Source organism: Pungitius pungitius, chromosome 14 (assembly GCF_949316345.1).
Source record: "Pungitius pungitius chromosome 14, fPunPun2.1, whole genome shotgun sequence".
Classification (NCBI taxonomy): domain Eukaryota; kingdom Metazoa; phylum Chordata; class Actinopteri; order Perciformes; family Gasterosteidae; genus Pungitius; species Pungitius pungitius.
Window position 1 is genome coordinate 13,251,003 of NC_084913.1, and position 17,136 is coordinate 13,268,138.

Below are 17,136 nucleotides of genomic sequence, written 5' to 3' on the forward strand. Positions count from 1 at the left end.
TTGTCCCACTTTTTGGCTTTGTTTACTTTAAATAACATAATTTGTCTGGAATCAAAGCAAAATCCAGCCTGCTTCCCAAAAATATATATATTCCAAAAAAATACATCAAATTATCTGGCCACACCCAGCAGGATTCCCCAACTGTGCAACGATTTTCCATTAAAGCGAAGCCGGTCGCGTCCCGTCTACGGCCTGGACGACGGCCCTCTTCTGCCAGACGAGGCGGACTGGCGACCAGAGGCCACGCCGGCGGTTGTCGGAAGAGATTACAAAGAGAGGAAACCGACCCGATGGTTGGAGTGGTGTTCTGAGTGCAGGCAAACATGCAGCAGAGGGTTATTGAGTTGTTTGCACTGCTCTCTTGTCAAAGTGAGTTCCTCTACTTCTTAGAACTTATCTGCAGGAAGTCGACATCCTTCATTTAACCCCGTGCTTCCTACCCTGGGACATGTATTCAAGTAGGGATATGGTATGCTGGGGACTTGTTTACATTTTGAGAGTGTGTGCTGAGCTACATCTGACTTAATGATTGATCACAGGCTAAACATGCACAAGAGTCTGTTTTCATCAAGCAAAATAGTTTTTTTAACATTCTCTGAAAGAATCGAGTGTATTTCACTGCTATTAAGAATAATGCTCAAGCACCTTGGTTACACTGGGAGGGGACATATGGGTGAAAACAACCTTTTTATCTTTATTTATTCAGGGAAGGTTAAACTGCTTCTGTGTGCTCTTTAGCAGTAACACCCGCCCATAGGTCACATTCACAACTGGGAGGGGTCCGGTACAACCACAGACCTTGAGGACTTCCACCAGAGCGAGCATGGGTTTAGTCACATGCTCCATATTGGTTTGGGTTTTCTTTAAGGCTCCAAAGAGCAAGATTTATCAATGGACTTCTTACTTTGAGTGTTTCTGCCTCGTTTTTTTTTTTTATTTTACAGGGAATTTCTGAATTTGTCTTTTTGACTCAGTTTATTAAAAAAGAATGAAGATTGGTTATTTTCCTTGTACCAATCAAGATTTGAATGACAAGCTGTTGGCAGTTGCTTTGAGTTTTACATATATTTTATATTTTATTGCACAGAAATACTACTACTAATATGTCCCAAAAGATATGTTAAAAAAATGAAAATTGATTTAAAGAATCAAAGACCTTCATTTCAATTTCACATATTTTGTGTTAAAACCCAGTGCCTGCATTACCCACAATGCAACTCAACCAACAGTTCTGTCAGAAGAGGCCGCTTTGTTGTGCTTAGCGGAGCCGTGTGCTGCTAGTTTCAAGCAAAGATAACAAGGTGCTGTAGAGATCTGTTAAGCTCACTTCTTTCTCCACACAAATACATTATTGGAATTTTGTTTTTTACTCAAGTGACCTCCAGATTTCAATCTGCTTCCTCAGTGGCCACGAAAGCCTTTTATTCATCTTTTTTTTAAAACATATTGAGTGGCACCTGCTCACTGGCTCGTCATACTTTAAATGTATGTTTTCCTTAAGTTTTGAACTCCAGTTCTCCGGGGGCTTGAGGTCAGATCCAGGGCTTGACTCTGCTCCTCCCCCACTGCTGCATCATATTGGAAAAGGAGCAAAACTCTCCTTCTGGATTGTGTCCTCCTCACATTCTTTGTCCCTTGCCTACAGGATGCTCCCTTTGGCCCCAGAAGGTGATTTGGCTCAAGTTGTGTTTGACCACAAACTCAAACACATGTAAGACTCAATGGGATTATCCTGTTTGTTCTGCACTATTCCATACATGGTTCAGCTTTAACAGCAGGGACGGGAGAATTCCCCTCCCTACATGACTGGAATACCTTGGGAAGTTGCCAGCGACCAGACAGAGCCCAGTGTACCGGCTCTTCACATGACCTGTGGGCCTCAGAAAGCAGGCCACAGCTTCTTTGCACCACTGACTCTTCACGAGATATTCTGGGATTCTGCTGAATAGTATTATGTCAACTAGCTGGACGGGGTGAGATGACTGGTCTCCCCAAACCCAAGAGCTGCTCTGGAGTGTGGCACCGGAGTGATTGTGTATCATTTCAGTGGCTGATTATAATGATTATAATTAAAACAACCCAACTTTATGCGCTGGCCATTTGGAGCTCCTATTGGTGCCCTATGGATAGGACGTCCTTCTTAGTGCGGCCTACTGGCTTTGTTTAAATGACCGAATGGAAAAACTCAGCAATTTAAATACAAAAGTAACAAAAGTTTTTTATTTTGCCATGCTAAAGGCACAGCTCTATATAACTGTGGGTCCATCGCTTTGGTGTCTACTGACGTTTCTCAACAACTATTTGATGAATCACCACTAAATTATGTCCAGACATAAATGGTGCCCATTGACTTTGGTGATCTCGTTAGTTTGCTTCAGCTCCCACGAGCAGCAGGTTGACATTTGTGGTCGTCAGTGAAACTGGACTTTGGTATGGACCTCTTTAAGGCGTTCTCCAACATTTCAGTGCTGTGATTCCATGTTGTCTGGATCTCGTGGACAGATTGAAAAGATTTAAGCAGCACGGGGCCCAGATATCCTGACTTTAGGGCCTTGTGCAGCCAGACCCCTAAAACGCTGAATACTCAAACTAATCTAGCGCAATGATGTCTTTTATTGGCTCCCCCTGCTTCCTAAAAGCCTCAGACATTCAAACTCCACACCTTGGCAATGTCTGTTTTGTTGAAAGGCTTCACCAGACGATACCATTTAACTGATCTATGGGGCATTACAACAAAACACCTTTTAAGCTTCATAAAAAGCTGCTATTAAGTTTTATTAATTACAAAGGTGATTAAGTAACACTTTGGGTTCCCAATACGCGATTAGCCTAAAGAAAAGAGAGCTGACGTTTAGAAACAGTGCTGAATGTTTAATAGCCTCAAAGCTTTCGAATTCTTGTTCTTGTTCTTGACAACTCATTGACTTTGGGACAAGGAAACAGGAAGTGACCCGTTACATTATCATCATTCATGCAGCCCAGTGAATGACACTCGGTTGTTCTCTATCAAGCGCTAATTAGCCAATATTTGCATTCTAACCAAGTGAACAAAGGTGGTTAACGCGGAGGCACTTTACCTACTGACGTAACGTTAGCGTTTAGCTCAAAGCTCCGCCCATCGACACTCCGCCAAGAGACCCGCCCTCCTCTGGCTCTGATTGGTTTGTTTCAGGTTCACGGCTAATGGAACCAACGACGGCAGCGACAATTACCCAATAAGGGGCGAACAGGACGAGTCTTCACTGAATTCGGGTGAGATTATTTGCATTGAAGACAACTCGGAAAATACGGGACAAACCCCGTCCCGTATTGATTCAAAACAGGACGCGCTATTTCATAATGCGTATAAATTGCACAGTTGTTTGACCGTATTGTGTCTGTGCTGTTTGTGTCACTTGTGTAGACTGTGTGTGCCTCTTGGCCAGGTCATCCTTGTAAATGAGAATTGGTTCTCAATGGATTTTACCTGATTAAATAAAGATCAAGAGATATTTTTTTAAAATGTCTTTTTCCTAAGGTCAAATGTTCAATGTGGGTTTGTTGTAATCGCACTCCACCTAAATTGTCAATATGCTGCCAAATTTTAAGGCAAGACTTCCTGACTTTAGTAATATTATTCATGGCAAAACGAAGCAAACTGAATTTGAAACATTTTCCTCCGTTTGTCTTTTTGTAATTTGAACCGTAAACGATCCCAACTAATGTTTATATAGTTTATATGAAAAGACACCCATCCCATCCCAGTGGCTGCTACTGGGGCTGTAGACTTCAATATATTCTGCAAATCCATTTATAAGCCAATTAAATCATTCATTATTTAAAGGAAAAATAATTGGTACACTTAATTAACTTTTTGCTAATACCTTAATTTAAATGTAAAGTTGAATCACTTTGTTTTTCAAATGACTGTAGCTTAATTAGCTAATGGAGTGGGTTGAAAAAGTGTAAAATAATCTCCAGACTCCATTACGAACCTGCTGCAGTCAGCTACTTCTGGCAACTTTCATCACCACCAGCGGGCTGCCGTTGGGCCCTGGGCCCGCGGAGGGCTGGCAGTCAGCTCCCAGTCCGTGACATCACTTTCCCAAACATTCACGCTTGGAAGTTTGTCCATATATGGAAGAGCGCTCCACTTTCTCCTGACAGCCGGGGCTATCCCATTTGTCTTTACGGTGTGTGTGTGTGTGTGTGCTTGCGACAGACAGACAGAGAGAGAGAGAGTTGGTTTACCTTACAAGGCAGACAGACCTGGCATTCCCCTCACATGTTCAGAGGAGCCTCGCTGACTCACCTCTCTTTTCTGAATGACTGGAAGTCGGATGTGAGAATGTGCAGTGCAAAAGCTGTATTTCACACGGGATGGAAGAGCGCAATAATGGCAACGCAAAAGTCTTACATTGAAGATTTTGGTGAATGTATTTACTGAAAAATAAGTACAGTGTGTAGAGTTTTTGTGGAATCTATGGCCAGAAATGTATTATAATTATAATCCCCTGAAAATAAGACTGTTGTTACCTTAAAAGTGTTCATTTATAATCATATGGAGCTGTTCTTTACAGCCTGACTGGTATATGTCTACAGCAGCCCATAACGGCTCACCACAGTTCACCTTCACGCTCATAGATCAACACCGGAAACCTTTCATTTGGTTGCAATCTGCAACCGGACCACTAGATACCACCAAATTCTACACACTGAACCTTTTGAAGAAAAATAGACTAATAATCCCTTTCAAAGAGTTATCTTATAATGATATCTGTAAAATATTATTCTGGATTCTTTGACTCGTTAGTATCAGTATGTACAATATCTCCCGTGCACATGTAGTGTGATATCCGTAGCATACAATTAAAATACTCAAGTAATGTCAGACTGGCTCAGATTTCTAGGCCAGTGCACTACTTTAGTTAATATACTTTCTAGCACTGATATAAATGTTCTTATCCTACCCCCACCCGCTCGTGTTGGATAGAAAGTTTAATTTTACCTCACTTGAATACTTAGCAACTTTAGGTCAAATATTGTATTTATTCCAGTACTTTTATTCTGTGCTTGTTATATGTTTTGATGAATGGTACAAAAGATAACAATATCAAAAATATATTAAGATATAATGTTTTAGATACAGGAAAAACTTTACTTCCCCCCAGCATATTAAAATATGTGGGATTAAGAAAAAAGTAATGATGTATTAACTATTATAATACATAAATATAGCCTAAAATACTACTCATATTATGTATGATATTTTTACTATACTAAAGAACCACTACTCCTTCACTTTAAGACAAATCAAATGTTAACTTTGATATTTTATTTTCACATTTGTTTGTAGAAACTGTAGAAATGTACATACACCTCGTGAAGTAAGGAAGTAACGCGTTACAGTATCCCCAAACTAGTCGGATCAACCTGGATATTAAACCTACGCACTGACAGCCAAACCAGCCAATCCACAATAAGAGGCGGGTCATATGTGCCCGCACGGCGTCCAATCAGATCCCTCGGTCGGTCATTGACTCATTTTGTCTGAAGCAAAGTTTTTTGCGTCTGTCGCTCGTCTCCGACAGAACTGCTGCTGGGCGAAAACGAGAGCCTGTACGGAGGCAAAAGAGGCAGAGTGAGGGGTGAACGAGAGAAGGAGGAAGAGAGAGAGACAGAGACGGAGAAAGAGAGAGAGGGAAGCCGGGGGTGGACCGTTAATTTCATCCGCACACCGTCTTGAATGCGTGGCGGAGAGTAGACCGATAATTTACCGCTGCGAAACATCCTCGCGCCGATCGCCCGGTGGACAACAGAGAAGCAGACAGCGTCTATATTTATATATATATATACATATACAGCGTTATAGACACATGTATAATATGGAGCATTATGATGAAGAAATGAAATACATGCAGCCGGAAGACGACTGGGATCGGGATCTCCTGCTGGATCCTGCATGGGAGAAGCAGCAGAGAAAGGTGAGACCGACTTCCTTCTAACGTTACCTCCGGGGAAAAGGTGCGGAAGTGTGCCTGTTGCTCGTGATGCTGATAATAATTTTAATAATAATAATACCACAGAATTCACATTGATTGACGTACTCCTTTGGCAGCGCATTAGTGAGTGCAGGAGCAGCCAACAGCCCCAAACCCCAACTGGCTGTTTGCTTTAATTATTAAGATCATTATCGCTTTGGTCATCACCTGTTGGGGTTTCTCTCTGCTGCTGCTTTTCTTTCTTTCTTTGTATCCGCTGAGATCCAAAACTTTTCTCCCCCCCCCCCACAGATCTCGCACACATATCCTGTGTAGCGTTATGAAATGCCCCGCAGCAGGAGGGACATAGTGGGAGAAGAGAGGGGGGGGGGGGGCTATAACAAAAAAAGAGGGTCCCGAAAAACGATTAAAATGGACAGGACCTTTACAGCGCAACAGATGTCAGCCATGCGCCTGACTGCATGTGGTGTGTGGCTGGCCCCTCCTGTCATCTGGCTCATGATGCGACGTGGATTAAGCCATGCTTTGGGACACGGGGGGGGGGGGGTTGGAGTGTGTGTTTGGGTGCGTGAGAAGGGGAAGGAACCCACAAAGTCTCCTTTTTTATTGGGCTGTTTTGGCGCTTTTACGCGCGGGTTCTACATGGTTGAACGTTTGTTTCAAGTTGGCTGGGATTTAGTTGGATATTCTTTTAACCATCTGACCAGGTCGCATTTCTCCACTAGATGAATATAAACCCGGCGCCCGGTCACCTGTATACTAAAGCGCTGTAATCCATCCGCATATTGCCTTTAACAAGCCCCAATCACCTACACGCGTCCAACAGCTGCTGCTCTTTTTCTGCTCCCCGGACCGAGTATGAATGGTTTGTTTCGAGAGAGGGGTGTTACTTTCTCCCCCCCCCCCCCCCCCCCCCCCCCCACACTGGCTCCCCAAACGTTTGTCCAGCGCTTTGAAAAGCGCTGTGGAATCTGAGTGAGCGCTGTGGTTTGGGCTGGGCCTGCATGGGAGCTGGCGTGCCCAAAAATGGTAATAATCGGCCCTTCTCGCTGCCGCTGGGAGACTTCCCCCCCCCCCCCCCCAACGAAAAAAAAGTTTCTTGCTCTAAGCTTCTAGTTTCCTGGATTATGTCATCGGAAGGCTGCTACCGGTCGAAAGCGAATTCAAAGAAAAAAAGCTACTGTCAGGTGTGTTCTCTTCATGCTTGAGAATACTTTGTGCCCCCCCCCCCCCCCCCCCATCCCGAATCACGACCCTCCATCACCATAGACACACTTTCCTCCTGTAATGACCCACATCGATCTAATCATCCTGGGGAGAGATGGGGATGTTTTATTCATCTGATGCTCCACACAGAGAGCAGCCAGGAGTGTTTGTGTTGAGAACTGACTAGACAACGCAATCAGAGTGTGAGAGGGAAGACACACACACACACACACACACACATCCAAGGACCTCCAAGCTTCAGCAATCAGCTCTGCTGTTGCTAAACAGACGCCTTTTCAGGTTTGCTGATGGGTTTCCCATCAAGAAAATACTAAATGGAGACATTTTGGATTCTGACATGTTTTGTGTTTTAAATGAATCAGCCAGCCTCCTAAAATGTGTGTCTGTTCGGTCAGTGTCTTCTCTTCGCGTTGCTTCTTTCTTGTCGCCTTTTTAAACTATTCTCTTGTTTGTCATGAGTGACGGCCAACGCGTTACCAAAGTCCTCCCGTTTCTTTTACCAAGAGATGAACTGGACTGAAGAGTGAAAACGACCAAAAATATAGTAGAAATTGCACAGGTGAGGACCTATTTATTTTGGCTCCATTTAGTGAATCACTTTGACGCACACAAACCCAGCGTGTCAGAGGGTGTTTAAAATATTTTGTGTCCGATGCAAGTCTCAACTTGAGCCCGAGGCATAAAGAGGCTGGTCTCCTCTTATCTTGGAATCTTAATGTCTTTTGCCGATCCAGGTGTCTCGGGCACACGGCTCCAGATGTTACTTAAAGCGGCAGCTCACACGGCGTTCCGCGGTGACAACAGGGGGTTTTGTTTGTGCGTTTAGTCGCATCACACCTCTGTTACACAAACACACGTAGTCTCCCATTCTTTTTTTCTATTCTCACAGCTGGAAGGTGGAGTTCAGGTGGTAGCTGCTGTGGCTAATTTGTCCAGGTCCTTATAAGGACATGAGCCGCAGTACCTTCGATCGAGCCCTGCCTGTAACCTCCCACACCCCAACCACTGTGTTCCCAAATACTCCCAACACACGCGCACCCTTCCCCTGCTCAGTCTGTGCGGGTCGGATAAGATCCACTCACTGCCGATCCGTCTGATAACTTGTTTACTTTTTTTGTGACTTTGAGTCTCGAATGGTTGTGCAGGACACGGAGCGGACCTCTTTTCTGAGTCCCCCTCTGACACACTCGAGTCAGGCAAAAAGAGCGAGCACAATTATGAAAAATTGGAGTCATCTTGGACATCGATCAAGATCTGGGCGTTGAGCTGAAGCGTGTTGGCCAATACTTTTGAAGGAATCATGACGCAAGACCAGAGGAGGCTGTGCAGGAACTCGTCTTGTCTGTGACGGTGTCCGCTTAGCGACAGCGTCATCGCACTTGTCAACACTTCACGCTCCCCACTTTGACTGATCAGCCCTCCCTGTGTGCGGGGCTGTCTCTGGCAGCAGGCGTCCAAACTGAGCATCTTGACCCACGTCGTAAGTGGCAATAGCTCTTGCTGTATCTGCATACACATTACATGTCATTTAGCTGACGCTTTTATCCAAAGTAACTTTCCATCAGTGCGTTTCAACCATAGGGATACAAACCCAGAAGGAAGGAAACCTTTTTTTGGGGGGGGGATTTTTGCAGCATCTTGTAAGTTCCAGGAAAAGCGACTCGGCGCGTGAAGGCGTGTGTGACGCCAGCGGTTTACTGCATTGCATAAAGGGATGTGTAATGTCAGCTCGAGCCACCTCTCAAAATGCTTCCTGTCATCAGATTCCTGTGTTCCCATGATGCACCTTGTGCAGCCCTCGTTGCACAAAAGGAGAAGAGCATCAGAGACCCGCTCGGACAAAGCAGGGAATGTGGAAAGCGTGACTCTCCCCTCGCTCTGTCTCTGTGGCAGGTGGCTGCGCTCTACCCTGATAAAGGCGTGATGTGCTGAAATGTTGCTTCTTTTCACTACATAAAACATGAGCGTGCTGGAAAAGTGCTTCAACCCCCCCGAGCCCCTGGCCCCCACCCGCTCAGCTCCAGCTGTTTCTTGCGTGAAGTTTTCAATTGTCACATCGAGCCCCTGTCTCTACTCTATATTCCTTCCCAAATAAGGAAATCTATTCTTTCTCAAACAAGGTGAGGCAGAAGAGTGACTTATAAAGAGCATCAAAGTCTGCATATGGAGGCAGACCCGGGGGGTGGGTGGGTCTGACTACACAAGACGTTCACCCAGCAGACTGCTGTAGGTGTCCCATGTGAAAACACTAAAAGTAAATGTTGACTTCTCTCTTACGTAACTTCCATAATCTTTTTTTCCTCAAGTAATTAGTTGCCTAGTGATCGCCCGTATTGCTGGAGGAAAACGCATTATTTGTACGGGGATACGCTGCTGGCTGTGACCTTTTTTCTATTCAACGCGCTTATGAAAAAAAAGAAGTGAACGTGTTCCTTTTGTGGACAGGTGGGAACACGAAGCAGACGGCCTCTTTCAGTATTCATTTCTTGCTCACTTTGTCATTGGTGGGGCAGCTTATGTGCTCTGTCAAATGGTGAGAAGTAAGAACATGGAAATTGCATATATATATATATATATATTATAACTGCATAGAGGGTAGTGCTCTACAGTGCTGGTAATCCGGCGTCCACTCGCTGTCGTGGTCTTTAACGCCGACGGGCTATAAATCCCAGCAGGGACTCCCTGGGGAACAGATCATCCCGGCCCGGTCACGCTGTCAGGGCCCTGTCTCGTTTGTCCTGATTGATGGGGTCAAGGTCTGACATCACAGCTGAGAGGGCCCAAGCGCATCCAGCCATCAACTCGTCCCACCAGAGGTTTTTGGCTTGTGCTCAGAGGGAAGTGAGGGCCACATTTCACGAATCTTCCAATGAAGATGCAGATCCTTGCTCATGAGTCTCTTTAGTGTCTGTAGGTTGAAGATCTTGGCTTGATGTATGGATTGTATGATGCTTTTGAGTGAAATGACTTGAACATTTGCCATAGACATCATTTAGACATGCATGTCCCACTTGGGATGAGTTCAAACAACATTGTGCATCCCTTTATCAGGAGGCCAGACGGCCGCAGCTGTAGTTTATTGTGCTAATTAGCAAATGCTGCTTTTCTAACAAGTTTAACTAATGGGAACATTTAAACATATCTGCCAAACATCAGTATTTTTTTAGTTATTGAGCAGGTTTTAGCATGTCAGCTCAAAGTCCAGCCACAGAACCACTGCTGTTACAGCAGGTATGTTATCTTCATGAAGCTGTTCTATTGATCCAAAAGTAAAAACAAGAATCACGAAGGTAACATTTATTGGTTTGGTTGCTATCTTCCATCTGGAGGATAACATATTTTCCCAAAATGCCCACAGAAGTCTAACATGACACAACAATTTGTTCTCTTTTGGTATTGGCAAACTGCATCTCCTCAGTTTGAACTCTTGTTTTGGCGCCAATGATTAAGAAAGCAAGTTCCAGCTCTGACCTTTGTGTCTGGAATGCATTTTCACGCTTAAGTTGCAGTTCTGAAAGGTTTCTCCTATTTGTTTTTTTTTGTTTGCGGAAGGTGAACGCTAATTCTTCCTCAACAAGCTGCACACATTGTTCTTCTTTTAATTCACTCTTTGAAAAGTCAAATGTGTGCTATTACCAGGCTTTTATCTGAACAGCTTCCAAATGCCACGGCGCATTTTGTTGGGCTTAAGCTTCAAATTAAAAAACATGCAGCACCCCAGTTTCTGTTATAGGTCATGAAGATGAGGCCAATAGTGCAATGTGATTGAAAACCTTTAGTCAGGGTCCGGATACGTTTAACTGCAGCTTGTGCTTTGCAAATGTGAGTATCCAGATGGGGAGTTTTTGGGGATTCCACATCCACCACGGGATTTGGGGTCAAGGTGCATTTCCTGGGGAGCAAAGAGTGCTGTGCAAAAAACCAAAAACCTGCTTACTGCTCAAACAAGTCTGGAACCGCTACACACTAGTGGTCACATGTCTTCAATCGCATGCGTCCCAGAGGGGGTTTATGGACGGAGCCGTCTGCATGTTCCCGAGGAATTTTCCTGCACCACATGGGAAGGATGCAGCCGGGTCTTTCCTCCACTAATGCTATTAATCAAGTCATTCCCAAGTGCATGTGCAGGCTGCGAAGCCTCGCTTTGAAGCCAGAGGGGGGGGGGGGGGCTCGCTGTGTTCTCACATGTATTAGCTGTAAACCTGCGGTGCATTGCATGTACGCTAAAAGCCAGGTTGGAGTAAACTGACACTGCGGCAAAAAGCAGGCAACAGGCCCGCCTCTCCTTCCAGTAGCTGTGTGGGTGGAGCCCTGGGGGGTTGGTGGTGGGGGCACGGGGAGGGGGGCGGTGAGTGGAAGAAGAGGGTCAGACAGAGGAGCTTTCAGGTCTGTGTACAAAGAGCGCGTGTTCAGGAGGCCGTCCTTTGTCACGTTGTCACCGGGAGTCAATAATTGATCATCACTGAGATATCAAATAACTCTTCACTCTAAGGTTGCTGCAGCGTTTTTTCCCTCCTGCAGCATCCCTGCTTAGTTAGTTGCACTCATAAAGTGAACATTTTCAGCTAGCTGATCTTAGCTAGGAAGAAACGGAGAGAAACGGCTAGCGTCAATGTTGCGAAGCAATGCCGACTTGAGTTTAAAGTTTGCTAATGGATGGATTTACATGTTCACGTCCGTTTGAACGGTTTCCAGTCTTTATGCTAAGCTAATCCTTACGCATCAGATGCATGTCAGGGTTTTCTCTCGATTTCCCATTTCCCAAACATCGGAGTGAATGGCAATCAAGACATTCTTTTTTAACAAGGGGGCATAACTATTTAGTTCTTGTCAGCGAGGGAGGGGTTGTCTGTGAGATCAAAACAGTTTCTTGTATGAGTGGGTGGCGATGGATAAAGAGAGAAATGTTTTCCTTGCTTCAGCGTTGAAATCTCCCACCAGCCTTTCCAGGAAGCCGCCCGTCTCCCACTGCGGTGCGTCACTATTATTTTCTCTGCGTGTGGTACGTAGGCAATTGCAGCAGTTGAAGCACAATAAAGGTGTTCCTTATGGTTTTTGTTTACACTCTAGGCAATTAAGTCTCTTTTTTCAGAGGGAGTTAAACTCATTGTGGGGAATCAGCCTTCCTCTGTGGCCCATGTGACAGGCCAGCAGTGAGTAGAAGTCCGTTTAAAGCCACAGTGCACCGAAAGCCTTTGGACCCGGAATGATGGTAATGTTGGAAATGGATCAGTCTATCAATGTGCGTTAGTGAGTGCTTATGTTCGGCTGGAATCCAAGGCCAGGGGCTATTTGTACTCTTCCACTTTTCTAAAGTGGGACAAGTATTGAACGTCTGACTTTATCAGCCTCTGCTATCGACCGACCGACCGGCCTGCGGCAGCGATCAGTTTGAGTCAAGTTGCATCCCGCGCCGATGACTCTGTGCTGTTTGTGAGGCAGTTAAGCTGGCCGACATCTCTCTTCCCTGCACTACTCGGTTTCATGGCTGCAGGATCAGTCTGCACGCTTCCGACGTCACTTTATATGCAACGATAAACCGCTTGAAGTGCTCGCGGCAGATCTCGTTAGCAGGTGTAAGCTACCCCCCCTCAGACCGCCGAAGCCCCGGTGAGCGGGAACAGGGCTGCTTGGTTGTAGAGTGGTTTGAGCCGGGTGAAGTGCAGGCAGGCGCTGCAGCTGCTGGACGGACACGGACCCGTGGGGTAAAACCTTTTAGCTGCTCATGTGTAGCTGTGGTTCACTAAGAAAGGCCAGAGGAGTCGACTTCGTCAATGAATTAAAATATTTCACTTTACTGAAATAGTCCAAGCTGTACAGGCTCTCCCCCTGGAGACGGTCCTAAAATAATGAATGTGCTGCTCTGACTCATTGCTGCAACATAAACATTAGTGTTAACGATCGATCGCTGATTCGCATTACTGAATCCGAAAGATCCTCCAGCATTTAAACTCTCTCACCCATTAAAAGGCCTTTCCTGTGTAAAGAACACACACTGCTTGTTTTCAATGACCCTCCTGAATGGAACCGCATGTTTTACTTAAAGATTCTGTGTGAATAAGTTTGCACTAAAGCGACATACAATAAGTAGCCTACTTCAATATTTCGGATCTCTGGATCTTGACCAGATTCCTCGTAGAAAAGCAGAACAGCTTTTTTACGTTGCTCCACTTTTACCAATCAAGAGTTATTTTTCTAAGATGAGGTCACTTTTCACATTGTCTCTTCGATTGCGACTTTTGTGAGTAGATGTTGGATGTGCTCGATCAGAACTCTTATGTCTTCATGTGAGTCCGTGTGTAAATTCTGCCTGTCTGATCAGATCCTGGTAATGTCATAATACGCGATGGATACATTCATTTCATATAGATGTAGACAACTGCCAACAAAGCTCTGCTAATTTTTCATATTAGCAGAGCTAATTCATAATTTCCTTTTTGGATAAGTCAACTTTAGTTAAACAAAATGGTTTTATTGGATTGGGTGCAAGTTGGAACAACATAATTCTGTAAAATCTGATAAGATCAGAGAAAGTCAGTCGGTGTACCTCGTCATGAAGGTTTTATCTGACATCTGAAAGCTGGTTTCTCCCAAAACAATTTACATGTGAGGTCTATTTTTGCTGAACTGAAAATGTTCTCGCGTCTCTCTGACTGCGGCATGTGGAACTGATGATCGGGAGCTTAATTTTTGTGTTTGGATCCTCACGTATAAGCATCTGAGGCCAAAGCAACAATCCGAAAAAGGAGCCCGGCTCACTATAGCTTCCAGGACACGGCAGACATAACAAACTGGAGCAAAAACATAACGAGAGAGAGAGAGCGAACAAATTCAATACAGCAATAAGTCAAAGCCAATATGAAACGCAATCCTTTTCCCTCCTTTTAGCTATAAAATAAGATTAGTCCTTCACATGAATTGCTTTTCTGTGCTGTAAATTGATCCATCAGTTATTGTAATCCAGTAATACACATATTTATATATATATATATACACTTTGACTTTTGGTTAAAATGAGATGTTGATGACACTACTTTTACTGAAGGAAGATTTTAATACAAGATATTTTTTAAACTGTATTTTCTCTTTAAACTGTATTAAAGTATTATAAAGATGTAGAATATCTTTTTTATTTTTAATGGAACAGTGGTCAGAATGAACTCTTTCCATGATAAAGGAAATATTTGTTTTCCACAGAAAAGGATACTCCGGATAACTATCTATGTGTGTAGAAATGTTTCATGTTTAGTGGTGTGAACACTTACATATACAGTATAGCTGATGTGTTGAAAGCATCCTTTGTTTGAGTGCACTGTAGCTCCTCCCAGCTCAGCATTTCTCTGAGTCAGGTGACGGTCAGCAGTGAAAACCACTGCTCGTGCACAAAGCGACGCCCCCAGTGGGCCGCGCACTTCCAATCACACCAGCACTGCAGGCACACCGAGCTGGAGAGGGCTCATGACTGTGTTATGACTCGGGTTAATAGGCCACCGCACATGCCATCGTGCTGCTAGGATTGGCATCTGAGTGTTGTCAGAGAGCATGACTCGCAGGTTCCGGCTGTGCTCAGTTGCTGTGAAACAACTTTATTCCAGTGGAGTAGAAAAGACATTGCTTTTCTCTTTGTTTTATGCAGATCCATCTGTCCATTTTTAGGTAAAGTTGTGTTTTAAATTGGGTGATCCCGGCTCCTCTAGCCTATGTCGGTGTGTCCACGGGCTTGGCCCCTGAGTTGTTCCTGCAGCTGTACGACTGAATGCATAGTGGCCCCCTTGCCTCGTGGCCCCAGTGTGAAAACATTTACCATTTATTATCTAGTAAATAACTGTCTAATGACATGGTTTCAGCCAGCAGTAGCTTGGGGTTGGACACTTACACGGTACAGAGAGCAGGGCTCTGCACACACTGGTCTTTGTGCAGTGGGGAGATACAGGCTCGCTGTGGGCTTTAGATGACCTGCTGCTCAGTATGGCCTCTTTGATGCCCATGCTCTATTTGAATAATATCTGCACGTGGCTTTGCATCCAATTTGTGTGCTGCGAGATAACCAGAAGTGCTTCATCTTCTTATCGACTTGTGTTGTGTTCAGTTTGACATTTGCCACCAAATAAGGAAGCTAAATGGGGGAGATAAAACACCACAGAAGTACTGCACTGCACTTCATTTTTAGTCGTAGTGGATTCCATAGAATTTTAAAGAGTGACTTATCAAAATGGCCTTTAAAGTTGTATGCAGAAGTACATCTGATATTGAAATGAATGTATCTTGTTCCACAAACAACCTGAATAACTACCATACCATCATTTTGAAAAAAAAATTATGTTAGCAAGATTACTTGAACTAAAGATCCTCAAGTTCCAATAAACCCTCCCTTGAAAGTTGATGAATTTAATCAACCGGTAAACTCTTACCCCTGCCGACATTTTCGTGTTGGTAAACTAGTGCTCTGTGTGTGCGTGTGTGTTTGTGCTTGCCAAATCCAAGCGAGCGCTTGGGGAGCTTCATCCGTGGGTTTTTTAAGAGCCTCGGCGCAGCCAAGCTGTTTGTTTGCAGGTCCCTGAGCTTCTGTTGGTTGTCATAGCAACCGCCCAGTGTTGGATGCTCTGCGGCATTTTCACAAACGAGCCACTCTTTGTTAAATGAACTGAGGAAAGCGCTACTACCACTCTTTGACTTAACACTAACACACACACACACACACACACACAAAATGAATGAAGGCCACGAGAGAGTAAATATCAGTGGCCTGGTCACGATGGCTGCCATTCTTTGTCAACGTGCACAGTCATCGTGTGCAAGTGTACTTGCTGCATGCAGACACGCTGTACGTGTCTTTGTTAGCATATTTTTATTTATTTTCTGTGTTCACTGGGTGCATTTTCTTCCACACACTCGCCCCTGTGCACACGTTTGTGTGTCTGTGCGCGCCCTGAAGCAGCAGCAGCAGCAGCCAAAGCGATAACTGAGTGTAATGGGATCGCTGTGCTGAGTCGGCAGTTTTCAGTAACAAAGTGCAAACTGAGTGCCTGGTTTTGAGGATGCTGCACCGGAGAGACTGTCGCACTCCTTTATGACTCTCAGACGCACAAGGTACAAAAAGGAAAAGGGATTTGCTGGCAACTATTTTGATGGGGAAATGGCTAAATTGGTATTTCCGTCTGTTGATTGGACAGAAATAGACCCTCTGAAAACGACATTATATAGACAAAAAAGCTCATTCATTAATCAAGAAAAATAATCAGAAAATGAATGACTGTTTCTATTTGATTCCTATTGGTATGCGTGGTCTCATCTTTAGGCTTGTGTGCTTATTCGTTTTTCACAAATCTTTATTTTGGTGTACTTGCTTTTAATGGTTGTGGATTGAGCAGTTTGTCAGAATTTTGTTGAATTTCAAAAAAGGATTCAAATTTGGTAGTTAAAACTAATATTAGCACAAGTATCCAGGCATTTCATCCCAATTTGTGGTGTAAACTGCAGAGGAACCTAAAATTGAGCAAGACGTCCAGCTGAGCAACTCTGAATAAGGAGCCATAATCATACTGACTGTGTCAGTTCAACAAAGCCAACCAGCCGCAGTGAGCCAGTACAACACACACACACACACACACACACACACACACACACACACTTCTCTGGCTCCAAAAACCGTGTGTGTGTGTGGTCCGACTGTACTATCCAGTGAGCTTTAGAGGAAGGAGACAGAGGGGGATGAACGATGACCGTTGACCCTTTCAGCGCACTCCTTTTGCTAGTTGGCAGGTCCTCAAACTCCTGTACTTCCTGTGATAGAGAGAGGGACACACACACACACACACATTTCCCATTCATCCCTCCAGCGGGCTGAGGAGGCAGAAAGGTCATACTGTTCCTGTCCATGACTCACTCTGAGCAGGATGGATGGAGCGGTGCTTTTTGTGCAGCGGTG

At 44.5% G+C, this 17,136-nt stretch overlaps 1 protein-coding gene across 5 annotated transcripts in view; it reads left to right on the top strand.

The window, feature by feature from the left end:
* Positions 1-5,513: 5,513 nt before the first annotated feature.
* actn1 (actinin, alpha 1) overlaps positions 5,514-17,136 on the top strand; it is a 40,014-nt gene continuing 28,391 nt past the window's right edge. For all 5 annotated transcript variants that reach the window (XM_037486335.2, XM_037486337.2, XM_037486338.2 and 2 more), the window contains exon 1: positions 5,514-5,963. In XM_037486335.2, the coding sequence (XP_037342232.2) occupies positions 5,856-5,963 (108 nt within the window). In that variant the 5' untranslated portion in view covers positions 5,514-5,855. The remainder of the gene's footprint in view (positions 5,964-17,136) is intronic.